Source organism: Alligator mississippiensis, chromosome 1 (assembly GCF_030867095.1).
Source record: "Alligator mississippiensis isolate rAllMis1 chromosome 1, rAllMis1, whole genome shotgun sequence".
Taxonomy (NCBI): Eukaryota; Metazoa; Chordata; order Crocodylia; family Alligatoridae; genus Alligator; species Alligator mississippiensis.
In genome coordinates this window covers 218556173-218575813 of record NC_081824.1, presented here as the reverse complement: position 1 = coordinate 218575813, position 19641 = coordinate 218556173, and the positions used below count along the sequence as shown (strand labels likewise).

At 39.6% G+C, this 19641-nt stretch overlaps 1 protein-coding gene across 10 annotated transcripts in view; it reads right to left on the bottom strand.

Annotated features, from left to right (window-relative positions):
- The window catches only part of KIF16B (kinesin family member 16B), a 263016-nt gene that overhangs the window by 205718 nt on the left and 37657 nt on the right, over window positions 1-19641 (bottom strand). For all 10 annotated transcript variants that reach the window (XM_019500765.2, XM_019500764.2, XM_014595029.3 and 7 more), the window contains exons 3-9: window positions 18404-18517; window positions 12374-12490; window positions 4939-5036; window positions 4309-4418; window positions 3010-3152; window positions 1529-1697; window positions 1271-1402 (exon numbers count right to left, since the gene is read on the bottom strand). In XM_019500765.2, coding sequence (XP_019356310.2) covers window positions 1271-1402; window positions 1529-1697; window positions 3010-3152; window positions 4309-4418; window positions 4939-5036; window positions 12374-12490; window positions 18404-18517 — 883 coding nt within the window. The remainder of the gene's footprint in view (window positions 1-1270; window positions 1403-1528; window positions 1698-3009; window positions 3153-4308; window positions 4419-4938; window positions 5037-12373; window positions 12491-18403; window positions 18518-19641) is intronic.

Sequence of the window (19641 nt, the reverse complement as noted above, 5' to 3'; positions counted from 1 at the left end):
GGCACATGTGGGTGGGTGCAAAGAGCATGGAGCACAGGCAGTAAGGGGCACATGGCAGGGGGCAAGCAGCAGGACAGGTGGCAGGCCCTGGCACAGGTGGAAGGGCAAGGGGCAGAGAGACAGGCAAGGAAGGTAAGGAACAGGGTCCTTCACATCCTGCTGCTGCTTTCCCTACCATAGCAGCTGGGGGATGAATTTAAAACAACTCTCCAAAAGTGACATTCTATACATGAAAAAATATAACAAATTTATAATATTCCATGTATAGAGTTTAATTATTGGGTGGGGGGGATCATCTTAAATTTCAAGCTGTCTATGATTCCGGTAAATAAGGAACTATTTTCCCATATTAATACTGCAGAAACAGTCTTGAGAAATTTTCTCCATCAACAAAATTACTGACTAGATTAGTAATGTAAGATCTTTATTACTGGTGATAATTCAGACTAGGAAAAACGAAAAACAAGATTTCATTTAGACTGGTGATTGAATGCATCAGGTTGAATATTTATTCTGTGTCTGGAATGTATATGTACTGGATGGACCTTTGATTTGAGGGTCTATTGATCAGCTTAGCTAATTACTACAGATTCACAACTACATATACACACAAAAAATGAACAATGGAGAATGGAAGAGGTAAAGCCAGATATTTTTCAGAGTGGGTTCATAGTTATGCACGCACTACTCAGGGAAGTGAAAAAGTAATGAATGCATGCACACTCATGACCAGTCAGACAAGCCACATACAGCTGTTCCCATTGCTAGAAGTGATTCCAGGAGAAGGAGCAGTACAGACATTCAGCTTGCAACCATCCCCTCCCCCCTGTTCTCTGCACCTTCTTGAGACCAGGGTGTTCCCAGTGTGGGGAAAGAATGGGCTAATCCAGTCCTTTCATTACCAGGGGGACTCACACCAAGGACTCGAGACTGAGAAGCAAGCAGGGGTTGGCACTAGTCCCTCACTCAGGTCCCAGGGAGCCCACTGGACAAAATCCTGAAAATCAGGATCCCTTGGTGCAAGCACAATTCTTTATGCCTTCAGTTTACTGTTGGAAGTACACACTATCTCTCTCCAACTTCTTTAAGATAATATGCACCACACACATTAAGAGAAACAGTATGGTTAAAGAGTGGATATTTGAAAAGTGTTCCCTTCAAAGAGATCACTGAAGAGTATCAATAGTGTCATTTCCTAATGAAGTATTTAGCATCTAAATATTTACAACTAATCCTTTTAAGGATGTAGAAAAGTAATTTAAACACTTACTGGCAATCATTATAGTTTTTGAGTTTCCTCCTAGGCTGTCTTTCAACAGCCAAGTCAACACAGAGTCCCTGTAAGGCACAAATACTTGCTTCTTCTTTGCAAGAGGATTTGTTACATCCTGAGATAAATCAGCTGATAGAAGAAATAAAAGTGATATGTTTTCATTAATTTTCTTAAAAAATTAAAATACTGGTATAAAACCAATGCAGATAGATATGAGGGCACTTTAAAAAAAGAGAGAGAGGGAGAGAGACATACCTAAGGCAGAAATGACATTTCCCAGAGTAACTAAAGATTTGTTAATATTCCCTCCTTCTTTTAATCTAACCCCTGTAGCACCAGTGGCATCTGCTCTCTCACTTCCAGCAAGATCTACCAAATGAATCTTGCTAACAGTCTCACAAGGCATTTCAGAATCAAATTTAGCCTAAAGAAAAATACAAAAAAAAAATCATTTTCAAAAATTGTTAAGCTATAAAGCTCTGAACTCTTACTGAATACAGATCGATTGCCTTTCCTTTGTCATGTCTTAATGTAATTTGCTTAGACTAACAGGACTTCAGAGAACAAGTATACAAGAAACAGGCTAGAAAGGAGCTTGAATGATCACAGACCGCTACAAGATATTCATTTAAGTAACTTATTCTACAAAATAGGTACAAATAACCATATCCCTTAAACATACATTCAAACTTAAGTACCACATATACTGAGCTGTATACCATAACCCACATATAGAATTTATATTAAGCTATTAGCAATAAATCTAGATGTTACCTAACACAGTTTTTATTCATATTTCCAAAAGCCCTATTTTGCAGGAGCACCCTCATGATTTTACATTTCTACCCCTAAGATCTTAACCACAACTTCCTCCTATTTCTAAAATTTAATATGAATCTGTTAATACAAATTTAAATTCACAGAATCCCCACAATACTCAATACATTAAGAAAATGTGTTGGCTAGCTTCTTATCCTTCTCCATAAGATTTCAGCTGAATAATTCATTGGGGCACACAGTTTTGACAAAATGAAGAAGAAAATCGTACATTCAGGCCAGCATCTTTCCTCCCGGGCCATGGACAGACATGCTGTTTGAAGAGCTCCAACTGCCTCTGAAGCATTACAAACAGCCAGGGTATAGACATTCACACCCCACTAAGTGCTTCAAAAATGACCCATGAAAAAAAGAGAGCATTTTTAGCACATGCCTAAATAGTTGTACCTTCCATCAGAGCCCTATAGGTGTTTGCACAGTCCTCCCACAACCAATAATACTCCACTTCCCACTTATCCCTACAGGGGGAAAATGTGACAGAAGGTTCTTGGAAACCTCCAGATATGGAAGACAAAGACATGTATGAATTCCTGTTCTCTATCCCCCTGCCTGAAAAGCACTAGCCCTACCTGCACAACCATTTTGAAATGCTCAAGAAAGGATTGGGGAGGGAGTTGGGGGAAAGGGACTGTGCATCTGCACAAAGCTGAAGTGCAAACTGGAGTACTTCACCTGTCCATACCTGATAAAGTGACTCTCAAGTCCAAGTTTCCAAACAGACAATAATTGGTAAAAGCCTACTTTCAACAGTCGACTACTGCTTTAACTTTTCTCTGCTACAGTCAACAATAGAGGTAACTAGCCCTCCTCAAGCTGTTGATCTGACAACTATATATTCCATTTAGTAAGTTAAGCTGTTCCATGGAACTGAGCATTCAAGTCAGAGCAAGTCTCTATACCTGAGTGAAGTTGATCGTGAAAATGGCATGAGACCTGCTGCTAACATCGTTCATTCCAGTTGCAGCAGTGGTTCGGTTTATATTTCCTGCTTCCATAAGTTCCTCTACATCCGTATAATTCTGTACTAAATGTTTGGACAAATCTGAACAGAAGCAAGAGTGATTAAAGGACATTTATGAATGTATGGCAACAAAATTCAACTCTGCCACAATGCTATACAGCAGTGCTGCAATTTCACAGCCAGCATTTATAATAAGATTTCCTTTATCTCTCTTAAAGGAAGGCATAAGGCCTTGCATGAAAAATACCAGAAAGTCCTTCGTAATACATTGCATATAATATTATATTGAACAATATATTTATTATAAATACACTGCAGTGGATTACCCTACAGAGAAAAACCCAAACCTCGTTAAGTATATAAAGCAGGTAGATGTGTACTCTTTCAAGGGACACAAACCTGCATTTCTAAATTAGATCCAATATTGATTTGAAATCACAGATTTCCTATGGCATAGATTTCCTACTGCAAAATACTGCTTTACAGGTTTCCCTCACTTTATGCAGGCTCTGTATGTGTGAATTCGCTTTTATGTGATGACCTCTTTTATGCCAAAAATTTGTTATATGCAAGGTAAATTCACTCTTATGGGATCAGTGTGGTGGAAGCCCGCGGTCAGCTGCTTTGTCTGCGGCACTGTGGAAGTGACACGCACCAAAATATACTCTCCCGTGTGGATCTGTGCTCCTCACTCCTTGCCTGCAACGCGTTTCTGTAGTTGCCATCCTAATTATGGCTTCTAAACATCCCACTAACTTATCTCTTATCCCTCTCTCTGGTTCTGTACCTCCTACCAGTGATGCAAAGTCTGCAACTGAAGATCCTTCACCACCCTCTCTTCACACCAACTAAACATTCACTACCACCCTGTGCTTGTGTGCACCGACTGCTGTTGGTGAGTAGCAAAATTGTCTTGTAAAAGTGGTAGAAATGGGTCTGCGAGTCAATACAGTTGAGGTCTTGGAATGTATCCCTATTTGTTGCATTGTAAAGTGGGTTCCCTTTATGCGAATTCGAGTTATGCGCCGTTTTCCAGGAACAGCATAAAGCAAGGGAAACCTATACTTTAAAAGGGTTCAGAATAAAATAAACCCCATTCCCCATTATGGTCTTAGGATGATGATCCATGTTATTCTTCATTTTCACATCTATTTACAACTTAAAAATAAGAAAAGGTTATATAATTAAACATAGAAACTGAAAGTATCACGGAAGTTCAAAGGACTTCGTTTTTTACCCTCAACATAAGGCCCTTCTTTTGGATGTTCTCGTATTCTTAAATTATATGTTTTTGAAGACTTCCGCCTAAGAAGATCTCTCACACGTTCATTATAGATTTCCAAATAACTGAAAAAAAAATTGGAATTCAGAAAAGTATCAAATTATACACATTTTAAAAGCAAAAATTACTGGCAGAATAAGTTTGTAATGAACTAACAGAAGGGAGATAGAGGGGCACTAAAAAAGCAAATCAGGTTAAGACTGGCTATTTATTTATTTTTAACATAATAAAGATTAAAATATGCTAGACCTGTGAGAAGAAAAGAGGCAGAAAAATAAGAGTGAGGATGCGAGTGAACATGTGAAAGAGCAGGACATTGGCTGGGAAAAGGCAATTGGGACAAAGATGCTTTTTAACAGAAAATTATTTTCACATCATAAATAGCAGCAGATGCAATAGGGGAATAGAGAACTACTGCACACATTTGATGACCGCATTCAACAAAAATCTGTTTTGGGGATAAACATAAAAAGATGCATTAAAACAAAACACATTTTTCCGAGAGATACTAAAAAGCGAAAATAGAGGTTTGTAATAAAAATGGCTTTGTTAATCAGCAATTGACATAACAACCACAAGACCTACCTGACTTCTGTTCGAAAGGACGCCTCATTCCATCTTGTCTTTTCATTTATTCTATTGAATAATCCTTCACAAATTCGAGGTATTAAACCAACATCTCCCTGCAACATAATTTTTATATGCACATATACTTAAACATACTGCGTATTTTAAAAGAAACAAACTCCCCAAATCATAAGATGCAAGTGACAATATCCAGAGTCAGAGAACTCGATATACAACAAGCGAATTTTTAATAGCTGTATTCTTATTCTATTTCACTTGAAAAACAAATTAGAAATTAACAATGTTGCAATTTGAATCCTAGCACTAACTCGATGGTTTTGCCTATACTTTATAGCCTTCCTGCCCACACACATTCCAACCATTTGAAGCAAAAATGCAACCCAACAAATAAAAACAGTTTTTCCAAAGCATCATTCACCCATCTTAACCATGAGTCCATTGCTCATCTATAACGCCACCCATTCACTACACGCCATCCATTGTTTGCAGTAAGAGGTTCAAGCCCTCCAGATAATGGCCCTCTTCTCTACATAATCCTTAGTCATCCCTGAAATGTGGTTTTTTCTGTACACTACGTGAGGCTGGAGTTTTGTAGGTAAGAGTATGTAACACCATACTTAAGACATATCTACAAGGGGGACAACCTAAAACAACCATAATTTTGATGTCTTTACTTCTGAGTGCTTGAGTTTCCAACTTGTTTTCAATAGTTGTGTGTGTGCAGTTTCCTTGAATTTTAAAAAGCAAGGAAACTCCATCACAGGGAATCATGCTATAACCCACGTGACTCATCAACATAGTGGTAACCTTCATATCCACTGCACAGACCTCTGCCGCTTGAACTAACAGAGGAACCCATCATCTTTTATATAGAACAGCTACTAAAGGGGTATGAGACATACCCTGCCAGAGGGTGTCACAACAGAAGACCGCTGAGATACCAGGCACATGACACAGCCCTTTTGTTCTCCTTTTCTTTTCAAACCTGATGCTTTCTGCCTACTTCCTTTCCAGTCTATCCTATGCTAGTCCTGCCTCTTCTAAGATGCCACCTACTCATGCCAGACTGTCCTCCCACCAATCTCTTCCCACTCTCAGCCAGCTTCAATTCTTCTCAGGCCTCCTTATTCTTCCTTCCTTCCTCAGCTAGACCCAACCCACTCCCCCTGTCTAGTTCCCCCAGAAGTATAGCAGGGTAACACCACAAACAAAGTAGCTTCAGCCCACTAGGCACCACCGCCTGCTGTGCCATCAGCACTGGCCCGGCCAGCTGCAATTATTTTTTACGTGTGATGCATTTTAAAAATGTGATACCCCAGGGCTGCTGCCCCAGATATCCCTCCTCAGGTACATTACTAGGTACCCATATAATTTGTCTTTGCTGCCCACCTCCCACTCTCAAATTTCCACTGTCTGAATTTTCTCCCTGTACTTGCAGTCATGGCCTTTCCATCCTGCCCATTCCAGAGTGACCTCTCTCCTTGATGCAATCTAGTCCCTCCTCTCTTTAGCCCACCTCCTCATCCCTCTGTATTTCAGTCAGGGAGCCATGCCTCTTTTCCTTTCTCAGAGATTTTTTACAGACTTAAAACTGAGTCATATCTAGCTAACAGAAAGGCTGCCATGCCCTGCCAAATGCCTAACTCCCACTCCAAAACTTCTTTCCATCTTGTTTTTAAACATGACTTAAAAGTGTTGTCTCTTTCTTAGCAAATAGTAAGCGGCTTTAAGTAAATCTTTCAAGAGAAGTTTAGCCTGAAGCAAATGATGAATATGGAAAGAACCAGCCCATCTAATTTAGATTTAATATAGTTATAAGCAACTAAAACAGGGTCTTAAAGCAAGAAATGCTAGGCAAGCAGAAACACAGACAGCTCTACTACATTTAAAATAAGTATAAAATCAAGGAAGAATGAAAATGTATGCATCAGGTAGCCATAAATTTATTTTCTTATGTTTTCCTGTCAGTCATATAGATATATTTCTTATTAAAATTAACTAACCATTTACACAGAAGTCTAAACCAGCAGGCAACCTACAAGCAATTACAGTAACACATTACCGCAGTCTTTAATCCACAGCTTTTAATTTTGCAAATTAAACAGACTATTGTAATTCTGCACTGTGGCTCCTCCCATGGATCACAACCTTAGAATCATAGAAAATTAGGGATGGACAGGACCTCAGGAGGTCATCTAGTTCATCCCTCTGCTCAAAGCAGGACAATCCTCAACTAGATCATCCCACCTAAGGCTTTGTCTAGCTGGGTCTTAAAAACCTCCAAGAATGAAGATTTCACAACTTCTCTGGGTAACCTGTTCCAGTGTTTTACTACCCTCCTAGTGAGAAAATGTATCTTAATATCTAACCTAAACTTCCCTTGCTGCAATTTGAAACTGCTGCTCCTTGCTCTGTCATCTGCCACCAATGAGAACAGTCTAGCTCCATCCTCTTTCAACCCCCCTTGAGATAGTTGAAAGCTGCTATTCAATCTCCTCTCAGTCTTCTCTTCTCCAGACTAAATAAGCCCAGGTCCCTCAGCCTCTCCTCAGAAGTCATGTGCCCCATCCCGCTAACCATTTTTTTGCCCTCTGCTGAACTGTCTCCCATTTGTCCGTATCCTTTTTGTAGCGGGGGGCCTAAAACTGGACACATTACTCCATATATGGCCTTATCAGTGCTAAATAGAAGGGAATAATCATTTTGATGTGGTAGAGAGTTTTGTGTGTCTTGTACTGGAGTCTTGTACTCCTGGTACAGTCACCCATGGTGGCAAGATCAAGGGCACAGTTTCTAAACTAATAGCAATCCAAGAACAAATATTATGAAAATGAAAGAAGCAACCAAGGAAGAGGTTCAATTATCAGTTGCTTGAAAGACCCTGGTAAAAGCAATCATCTTCTGCAGAGCTTCAATGAGAAACTTTCCCACCTCCCTAATGATCTCAACACCACTTATCAGTGGAAGAGCCTCAAGAAACGCATCCACAATGCATGCAAAGAACCTCAAGGCTTGTCCACAAAGAAACATCAGGAATGGTTCAATGAGAATGACAGAGAAATACAAGCTTCGACAGAAAAGGGACAGCCTTCAAAGCTTGGCACAATGACATCAACTCCAAACAGAAGCAAGACATTTGTTGCCACCTAAACTGAGATGCAGAGGAAAATTTGAGAGCCAAAGAATAAGTGGTGGGAGGAAAAGCCAAAAAGAGATTCAAGTTTACCCATAGCCAGGACCAGTTTGCTCAGTACAATCAAAGCTATCTGTGGTCCAAATAAACAAGACACCACTCCTCTGAGGTCCAAGGACAGAACAACATGCTTTCAAGACTGCTCAACCACCAACACACAGTGGAAGAAGCACTTTTGAGAGCTCCTGAACTGAGATTCTAATGTTGAAGACAATAACACTGAGACCATTCCACGGCACCCCATTATGGATTATGTTGCACCAGCTTATCAAGAGGCCTTGAAAGCCATCAAGCAGATAAAAAACAACAAAGCACAGCGGTCCTGATGGAATACCAGCTGAAATTTATAAGCAAAGTGGAAAAAAGCTCCCACCTAATACACTGTTATTATGAAGAACAGATTCCCAGTGACTTGAGAGATGCCAAAATCATTACCATATTCAAGAAAGGAGACCTATCAGATTGCAGCTATTACTATGGTATTGCACTTTTGTCCATAGCTGTGGAAGTCCTTGCCTGTATTCTCCTTAATACACTCACTTTCGTCATTGAGGAGCTTTCATCCAAGTCCCAATGTGGTTTCAGGACACTAAGAGGTACAGAAAACATGATTTGCTGCAGAAGGGCTGCAAGCAACACCAAGATCTTTATACAGCCTTCACTGACCTAACTAAAGCTTTTGATTCAATCAAAAGAGAGGTCCTGTAGAGGATCCTGATGAGATCTGTATGTTCAAGAAAATGTGTTACCATCACATCAGACTCCATGATGACATGACAGAAAGCATCTAAGGAATGGCTTGAAATGGATCCTTCCACTATTAGAACTGGTGTCAAGAAAGAATGTGCGATTGCACGAACATTCATTTCCGTCTGTATGACAGCTCTTCTGCATCTTATTGCTCAAGACTTCCACCTGGAATCAGCATCCAATCACATGGACATATCTTTAGAATTAACTGGTTACATTCCAGATCCAATATAACCAACACCTCCATTACTGATCTTCAATACATGAATGTCTCTCTTCTGTGAGCCCACTCAACTGAAGAACTCCAGGTCACTCTTGGTTGTTTCTGTGAAGCACATGAAATGCTTGGACTTGTTGTCAGCTTCATGAAAACCAAGATTCTTTACTGACCCACCCCAAACCATCCAGCTGCTTGTTCACATATTACAATTAAAGAATCATCCTTGGAGAATATTGAGCATTTCTCCTCCTGGTGTAGCCACTTTCCCAAAAAGTTAACATAGAAAACAACATTCAATACTGTACTGGATAAAATCTGCCAGTGCTGCCTTTGGACATCTCCAAAATCATATCTTCAGTGATCATAATCCAGATCAATCTTCTCAGTTACCAGGCTATTGTCAGCCCAACACTGGAAAAGGGTGTGAAACTTGGATGGCACATTGAAACACATGGGAACTTTGGAACATTGCCATCAGCACTGTCTTTGGAAAACCCTCAGTATCAACTGGAAGGACAGAAAAACAAATGCCAGCATTCTGGCTCAAGCAAACACCACCAGTATTGAAGCCATGGCACCAGCTCCATTGGACAGGATACGTCTTAAGGATGTCTGAAAACCGGTTCCCAAAATAGGTCCTATATTCCCAACTCACTGATGGTTAGTACTCTAGAAGTGGGCAAAAGAAGAGATTCAAAACACCATGAAGGCCAATCTGAAGAAATGTCATATTAACATCAATACCTGAGAAACTTGATCACTGAATTGTCCCCAATGGTGCCACAATGTACAACAAGGCATTGCCATTTCAAGCAAACTCATCTCACTATGGAGGCAGACAAAAGAGATAAAGGGAGAGAGCTGTGCCCTGTATGTACTCCCTCCTGACAAAAAATATTCTTCTGCAACTGAACTAAACATGCAGATCTAAGATTGACCTCCTCAGTCATTTATGGACTCACCATTGACTTCCCGATTTTACTGGAAGATTATCAGCCTCTTATCAAGGGATTTCCACTAACACTGTGGCAGCTGAGTGCTCAGTCATACCATCAAGAAAATAAGCTCTGCCTGCTCACGACACACATAACAATGCTGAAAATGTAGTAGTAAGGACAAACTCAGGACACCCCTAGAGCACTGGGAGATGCTCAAATAATGATGGTTTGGGATCTCATCCCCAATCCCAACAATCATGCTTCCTGCAGTGCTGTATATCACAGGACATGCCATTTTCAGGATCAGGGACCAATATGAACTGCACCTTATTTGAACAGGAACCTTGCAAACCAATTGTGCTTGAAAGATTCCTAGTGAGGGGCTCTCCATGACTGGGCTTGTTGTCTGCCTTGCCCCCCCAACTCCTATCTTTAAAATACGAGATTAAGGGAAGTTCTCAGCTCCCCCTACTAGGAACCTTGCAACCCTTGCACTTAGCAGCCCATTTTCAGTATCGGGACTAGGGCTGTCCCAGTCCCGATGCCAATGCTGACAATTAGCTGTCTGTCAGCATCAGGATGGGGATGTGTCACATGTTCCATTTATGGTGCCATACAAACCAGGTATGACCAAGTTCCACATTTTATGCAGAATATCACTGTGGCTGGTTTGCCACTACATAGCACCATAAATTGGCCAAATGCATGGCAATGTTACTACTTCTGGTGCTATTAATGTGTTAATCATGCCATAAATGTAATGTGTGCCAGGACCCCAGAAATACACTCATGTTCTATTTTTCTGGTGCTCTCAAGAGTGACAGTATCTTCACTACCCACTTTCTGGAGTTAATGTATGTAGATTGGGAGCAATTTACTGAGACTTATTTCCTCAGCAGTGAGGCTGAGCACTCTACAGCCACAGTAGAGACATACCTTTTCTGTAAGTTCTTCCAAATGCAATTAGGGCACCTTCATGAAGTTGACAGCCATTGCATATTTGTTAACAGCACTTTAAACCCAAAGGCAGTGATAACTCCCTCAAATAGTTTATGTTTAAGGAAACACATGAAAAAATGTACTTTTAAACACACGTTTTCTTTAAGTGCTGTCTAGCTAAAAGCGCCAGTCATTTAAAAACATCTGACCTGAGACTCTGGGAGGCAAGTAGATTATATAACCTAAATGTTCAGAGCAAAATTAAAGCATTTATGATGCACAACCAAAACTATTCTCAACAGGGTTAAAAGTAACATTGCCACTTACACCTTTACACAATCTCTTGTGCATAATAGTCCCTAAATTTACAGGAAGTCTCACATGTTCTACATGTTCCTTAGCACTCTATTTTCATCATTTTAGATACCCAAGTCATAATTTTTTTTCTGGCCTCTACATTTCACTCTGTTAATTCACCATAATGGAGACTCCTCATAACATTATACATAAAGCTTATTCTGTGTGTACCAGAGGTATAAAAATGAAGCCAAGTTTGCTCTTAGCAGCTCAGGAAGGTTCAAATTAGCTGGCCCCACTATAGCTCAAAGACAGATTTATCCAAAGTAGGGTAAGTGGCAATATTTTCTCCCTGGCTTCTGCTAGAGGATGGCAGCTTTTATTTAACCAGGGTTAAAAGGGAGCATTGCTGCAAGGACTACCTCTTAGATGTACTCAATCAGCAGGCTTTGGCTGCTCCCTTCACCACCTTCCTCAGCCACTTCCTTCTTTCTTTAAGCAAGTATTTCATACAATAGAGGCAACAATCTGGTACTGGACATTCCCCTGTTAGGAGCCCAAAGCTACAGTTTACCTGAATGTTAGCCCTTACAGTAAGGTCTGCATAATATTTCATAATGACTGAGTCAGAGCTTCAACCCACTACCCTCATTCTTATTTCAATTCTCAACCTGAAATTCTTGTCCAAATAGGAATCAAGGAACCATCTTTATTTTTCTTAACCCCACTGAATGAGGGAGGAACAAATAGGCTTTTATAGAAAGCACTGACTCAGTACCAGTATCATAAAAAAAATATATATTAGGGTCACTTCAAGTTAGCCACCTGAAATCGGTCACTGAACTAAAAACCGAGTTCTGATCTGTGCTGCACAAAGGAGGGTTTATTATTAGATATAATAGGACAACATTTAAATGCATTTCTTCCCATTTAAAATTTCTTCTACAAAAATTAAAAGGAAATGTCTAAAACTCAGGTTATTATTTACAAGTTAGTCATAAAATAAAATCCGCAGTTTGCAGACCAGATATGGAATAATAGAATTCCTTTTGGAATGCTACATAATAAAACTAAAAGTTTGAAAATACAACATACTGTGTTTCCCATCATAGTGTAGGACTTCCCAGATCCAGTCTGTCCATATGCAAAAATACAGGCATTATAACCTTCAAAAGCAGATCTGAGAACATCTGTGCCAAGATTTTTGAAAACCTAAAAGGAAAAAAAGGCTTTTTAAGGGGATCATGCAGTTTTGAAGAAAAGAAACAGGTATACGTTTATTATATTATTCCATTCAATTAATAATTGTAAATATTATATAATACCATGGCTCTATTAGCACATACCACCTTTGACCAAAGATATTTGCTCTAAATGAATAAGCATCAAGGAGTCTAATGTAATACAAAATGTTAGTGGTGCATTCAACTTTCAGTAGTGCCACAGTCTTTTTTCCCCACTTTTGGTCCTGTCAACTGCATAACTTGCTGACATACACAATTGGAAAGAAACTTTTAATTATGTCAGACTTCCCCCTCTTCAATTTTTTCATCTGATCTCAGACGCTGTATTGACCATCTTTCTATCTTACTATTGTAAATATCTACTTAACTCTGGTATCTTCTCCAACTATAAGGACTCTGCTCTGCAAGTGTCTACTCACTTCCTAAAAAGAAAATCCTTCCTTGATCCTGTCAGCACATTTCATATTTAATGGCTTTGTTCCGCCAAGACTATGAAGCAAGTAGTCTTTTTTTCCTCTCTCACCAACAGCACCTTTGAATTCAGTCTTAGTTTCCGTGTGTTTAGAAGTACAAAAATTGGTTTTCTATGTAGTCAGTGACCTTCTCTCAGACAGTCCCTCCTCTATCCCATTCTCTGAATTATGTGCACAGAAATACAGGTGTTCCCAGCTCCTTTCAGCTATGGTACCAGTCCTATTTAGCTCATCCTAAACCCTCTTGCCCTGAAGTTTGATAGCAATGCAAAAGAGTATCCAAAACACTGTCCTCTGAATCTGATACAAGTAAAAGAGAAGCAGAGGATCAACTATTATCATGATTATAACAAACATGTTGGCTAGGATTAAAAATTAACATTGATGATACTTAACTATAACTTCTTTTGACACCTTCATAACTCTACCTGCACCTTAACAAAAAATCTGTAGCTCTGTTGTAGTCCTCTTTAATTACATAGCTCAGACCAAAGGGCTATTCTTAGATAATCTTAAACATAATTCACGCCCCCTGCTATTTTATTTGACAAGTACTTCCTCGGTTAACTAAACTCCTGCTCCCCCCCTACCTCAATATCATCCTGAATTTTATTTTTCCATCCTTCAAGAGTGCTAGGCTATGCTCCATCTCACCATCTCTGCAATGCCTGTTGAAATTCTCGTCTCTACTTAATGCTTCCTGTAGCCTTGGCTGGTCCTCGAATATCAGCTTTCTAGCTTATGCAAATTGTCACTAACCATTTTCCCACATTCTCACAAAGGAGCAAGTACATTACTCTCAAAACTATTCCACCGACATATCTTTCATTTTAGAATCTAGTTAACAACTATTCCTTTTCAGAAACCCTCTGTGGGTTTGTTCAAACCTGCCTCATTCTTTTATTCACACTCTTTCTATTAATTTTTCTCCCACCTTTTATTTTTCACTAGACAACCTGGCTACTGCAAAAGGTAAAATGTCTTCCTTCCAATTCCTACCAAAGAGAGACTTTCAGTAGCTCTGTCCTTTGCAAATCAAATCAAGCCCAATTAAAATCTGAGCAGAAAGCAACCATTTTGCTCTATATGTTCTTCTTACTGTGTATATTCCTGTTTAAAAATCTCTCATGTTAAATTATTAGTTAAGTTTATAGGAAAGAAGATATTGAATATTATACTAATTACGCATCCCTTGACAATATTAAAATCAAGGTTAAGGTCAATCACATCTAGACACAAGGAATAGGAGGTTACCATTCTGGACTATTCCTCAAAATGTAAGCTTTAACAAAATACACCACTTAGCTTAAATTGTTGGTCATTTCTAAGGACCAGTATACGTGATCAAAAAACTCCCTCCAATTTTGCTGCAGAAATATCTAGTTAGAAATTTGCAGGTAAATTGCAGCTCATGGTCTGTTTGAGTCAGTGTAGCACAATTTATGGCCACAAGAGGGCACTAAGAAGACATATAAAACTAGACACCTTTTCATTTATCACTCAGCTGCCTAACTATGAACCAAATGTGCTACTAATACAAGTAGCTAGGAGGCAGGATCCACTGTGCTTCACAGCAATATGAATCCAAACTGTAAAGGAAGATACCCAGCTTTTATGATGCTGATGCAGTAAACTGGAAATTCTGCAGTAGTTTGATAAAAGCTAAAATATGAATGTTTTCAATTAACAAACTATGAAAATGAATAATATAAGCAAGAAATTGGCCTCCACCTTATTTATTTTGAAACTTAATTTGATATAGTTTCTATGTGCTACGCACATTTTAATTAACAAAATGCAAGATTGTGGAGGGAGGTTTTGGCAGCTGGTCAGATAAGAGTTGGGAGTTTTGGTGCCCAAAAATGCTGGGATGCAGGCCGTGATTATGAGATACCAACATCAGATGGAAGTAGTTGAATAAAGACTGTGGATAAAATGCCACATGTAGAATTCTGAGTTAACACATTATTGCTGTAAATGGAAGACTCCACGCCTCTAAAACTTATTGTTCCAGGATACTCTATACTCACATCGCAACTTTGTTTGCAATTTTTTTAGGTACTACAAAGAAGCCTAGTGTAGGACAGGGCTTATGCATCATTTCACATTCAGTTCATGTTGAAAGATTTTCTTTTGCAAGGGAGGGTTTAAAAAAAAAAAATCAATATGTTATTATACTGGTAAAAACCCAGATTCTGAAGGTCAGACACAGCAGCAGGTAATGGCTCTGGTGAAAAAAAACCAGCTACCACAGAATCCAAGAATGTATCACTACTCAATATTTTTTTTTATTTCTGTAAAATTATTACATGCACATGTGTGAATATGTGCACATCCATCCATGAATTAATGTATGTACACATACACATTTCTTAGGCGTACTGGAATAATACTATTGAATCTACATAAGCAGCTTACCTATTAAAATCAAGAACATTTGGCAAGGGCATATTTCATAAAGCATTTACACTATCAAATATATCAATTTGTGAGGATGGGCAGAGAAAAACAAAGGAAATGGAGAAGGTGCACAGACATAAAAGTTAATGAATACTTATCATCAAAACCTTAAGATATTGTAATTATCTCTATGCAAATCTTCTCCAATGTGTACCAGTAAAAAGATTTTATTCCACATACAATTAGGTATTTTAGGAGCAGAAATTGAACAGCAAGATAATTAGTTATCATTGCTCATGTAACCACATAATCACAGACTAAAGCACTAATAAGCACCTAAATGAGCTAGTTCCATTCATCCCAATGGACTTAAACATTTCTTAAACCTATGTTGTGTTTGCCAGACCAGAGCCAAAACCTCAGGCCTCAATTTGGAAAAGACCCAAAATACATCATTAAATCCATTCTATTTCTGGCAAAACACTCCCCTAACTTAAAGCATTTGCTAGAGCATCAATGAAGACAATTAGATTTAAATACCCTATCTGAACAGGGATGATTTCCAGAATAAGGCACCTATATTTTTATGGTTATGTTCACTTAATTTGTTTCTCAAATTTCCCTCATTATCCTGAACTGTAACATAATATTTTTGAACAGAAACAAAACATCTGAAAAAAATTAAGAACTGGAGAACAGAGATAACTACTGTACAATAAAAGTTTCAGGAGCTTATAAGTAATCAAGCTTTAGATTAAATTGCACTTGTACATGTTCATTAGTCTATAAAATGAGCATGGAAGTTTTAAAAAAGAATCCAGTTCTTTGTATTAAATAGTTCAGGTGAAACTATAGATGGAAATTCTCTATCAGACAGCTATGTAAGTTAGAATTACCAATAAAAAGAGCCTTTATTACAATAAAACAATTTATTCTCAGCTTCAAATCCCTGCCCCCCCCACCTTTTTTTTTTACTGTGGAAAGTTATATATTCTTTTTAAAGCTTTAAATCCCATACCATAATTACTGCCTGCCAACATTCCCAAATGTTACACTCAAAGAGTCCAAAGGACCTTTCAATTACCAATGGAAATTCCTAGGGTGCACTGATTAAGATTTTTTTGGCCAATACAGATGGCCAATTATTAACCAGCCATATGCCAGCCAACACCAATCCAATAGCTGACATGCATCCCGGCAGCTTGGAATGAAGCATCCAGCTGGTAAGTCTGTGGGGGGGGGAAGGGGCATGGGGGAGGGAAGGGGTTGGAAGCGGCAGATCGAGGCCTCCACAGTGAGGGAGGGAGTGGGGCTGTGGCAAGCACTGAGCAGTCGGGGCAGGGCGCAGCTACAGACGACTTATCCGGGGGTATAGGGAGGGGCAGCTCCCTGCCAGTGAGCACATCCCTGGGCATGTGCCCCCCAGATTTGTGCGTGGGGCAAAGATGGGCTGCCTGCTGTAGGCTTAGGACCAGGGGCTGCGCCAGCCTGTTCCTGGCAGGGGGGCTGAGCCAGGGCTGCATTTGGGGCAGGCAGTGGTGGTGCTGGAAGGGGGTGCTACAGCAACCACCCCATAAACCCACCTCCCAACGCCACTGACACCCATCCCGCCCACCCCGAGTGCAGCTTCAGCCCAGGCCCACCACCAGGAAGAGACCAGCACAGCTCCTGGCCCTGAGCCCACAGCAGGCAGCTGGCCCTCGTCCCATGCACAGCAGTGCACACAGCAGCAGGGAGCCGACCCCTCTCCTCCCACCCACAGCCCCTGCATGAGCCGCCTGCAGCTCTACTCTGAGCCCTGCCCCACCCCAGCTGGGAAGCGCCTGTCCCTACCTCAGCCCCACTCCCTCCCTCACCATAAGTAAGGGCTTCAATCATACCCCCCACCATGCTCCTTGCCACCTACAGTCTCCAAGCTGCTGAGCTGCATTCCTAGCTGCATACATGCTTGTGGCTGCACACATGCATGTGGCATTTATTGGTGACATTATCAGCTACACCAGCCAAAAAAAGCCAATTGCTGATAATGTCAACTTTCCTTTTATTGGTGCCAATCCAATATGGACCAATGCATCAGTGCACCTCTAGAAATTCCTGCTGGAGAAGAGTATTAGGAAACTGTTGCAAACAAAATCTCAAATGCTTAAACCTTGTTTGCATGGGAGGGAGGCAGGGCAGGAGAGGGAAAGACTCACCTGGATAAGCAAAATGTTTCCATCCACCTAAATTAAATAGATATCTGCTCTTCAAGAAACCATGTTTTTTTGTTTTTAAATAAAAAGCTATGGGGACCCTAACAGGCACTACATTTGTCACATGATTAATGTGGGTTGGAGACAAGACAAGAAATGTGTGTGTCAGATATAGGGGAGCCAATTGTCTCCCCAGGCTCCAGCACTTTTAAATGTCTTTCTTCATCCCCTCACGTGGCCTAGAGGACAAGGCTGGAAACATGCAGCCACACTGCTTTTAGGGTCAGGCAAAGGGCAGCCCCCTGGTCCAGGATGCAGTTGTCCCATGGCCAATCCCCAGGATCAGGGAGGGGCAGCCCTGTCCCCTTGTTCATCTTATTATGAGGGTTGGGAAGGGGGCAGATTCAGGTCCCTGATGATAGGTTTGCCATTCATCATCAATTATAGTTGCCATCCAAAGAATTTTTCATGCATGTCAGGCATAGCAGGCTGCACAATTTTTGGGCTTGGGCACAAAATTTCTCAGGTCCCAATTTGCCAGGGACCGAGTGACAAATGTAGCCTTCACAAAAATGGCTCTGGATTTTTCCAATCTAACTCACAAGATATAGCAGAAGAGAGAATCAGGTGAAAAGCATTTTTGTCGGTCCTGTAAGAAAACATAGAACTTACAATGTTAGTTATGCTACAGTGCAACTCTCAAACATCTAGGGAATTTCCAAATTGTACAGGTAGAACTGTAAGAGGAAAAACATTTCATATAATCTTTTCAGTCAAAAGAAAAAAATATCAATACTTAAAGTTTAGAAATCCTACCATTTCTTGAGATGTATAGTTTGGGCTTTTACTGTCTGCTGAGAAATAGGAAAAGTCATAGGTAAATGTTTTAGTCCGTTCCCTTCCTGTGTCTCCAGTTACACCTTCCGGAATCTACCAAAACAAGAAAATGTGTTTGTATGATATGAAATGATAAAGTAATTAATGCAAAGGATACTTGTACCATAATTTGATTAGAATACAAACTTAATACAAAAGCACATACAGTGAGAGAATCCTGAATTGCTTGCCCTGTTATTCTAACAAATATTTAATAATGAAACAATTAGCTATTAATATCAGAAAATATGGCCTTCATATGCTATATTAACATAGTGTAAACATAAAGCTCTTTAGATTTTATCTTTGAACTGTTCATTTTTATGTTGCTACTACATAATATTTAAGCATGATTAGTTATTAAAATGTGAATTTCATATACACAATTTAAGGGATTACCCCACGCATTTACTCAATGAAAAACACTTCACTGTGTATAAACCAAATAGTATTTGAAAGGCGAGATGTAATTAAAATGGTCTTACATGCTGCAGATAAGCAATATGTAATAGGCTCTGTCTCAGCCTAAACAATTTTCCCTCAAGGGAGGGAGTATAACCTAGCTGGGATAACAGGGGATTGTGCAGTCATAATGGATGCTATTCTCACAGTTCTGCCACCCGTATCATCATTTGATCTTGGGGAAAATAATTTAGCATCTGTGCCTCAGTTTAATCACCTGTAATTTTTTTTTAATAATTATGTACGTGTCACAGGCGGATCAGCTTAATGCTTATAAAATACTAAGCCAGCCTCAAATAAAAAGGTGCAATAAAACCCAAAAAGAACAGCAACAGAATGTCAGATTATGTGACAACATTTACTATTTAAAAATAGTAAGAGTTTAAAGAACTGCTTTTTTTGTGAAACAGATGAAAGACGCATTAACTTGCTGATTTCCCCAAGTTAAAAAAACAAGGTTATTTGGCATAATGTCAAATTCCAAACCAAACCATTCAATTCTTATTTTTTTCCAGCTGTGCTTCTCTACTGCATGCCATGCTGCGAAATCACATATATCACTCTTACTTGCCTACTGGTGAAGATAACAAGAGATTATGCTTGAAGTAGCATTTTAAAGCAAGTTTTCACCAAAAAAAACCAAAACCAAACCTAAGACATGCTTTCATATTTATTAAATGTTATACATTTATCTTCCATCTCAAAAGGAATGTGTA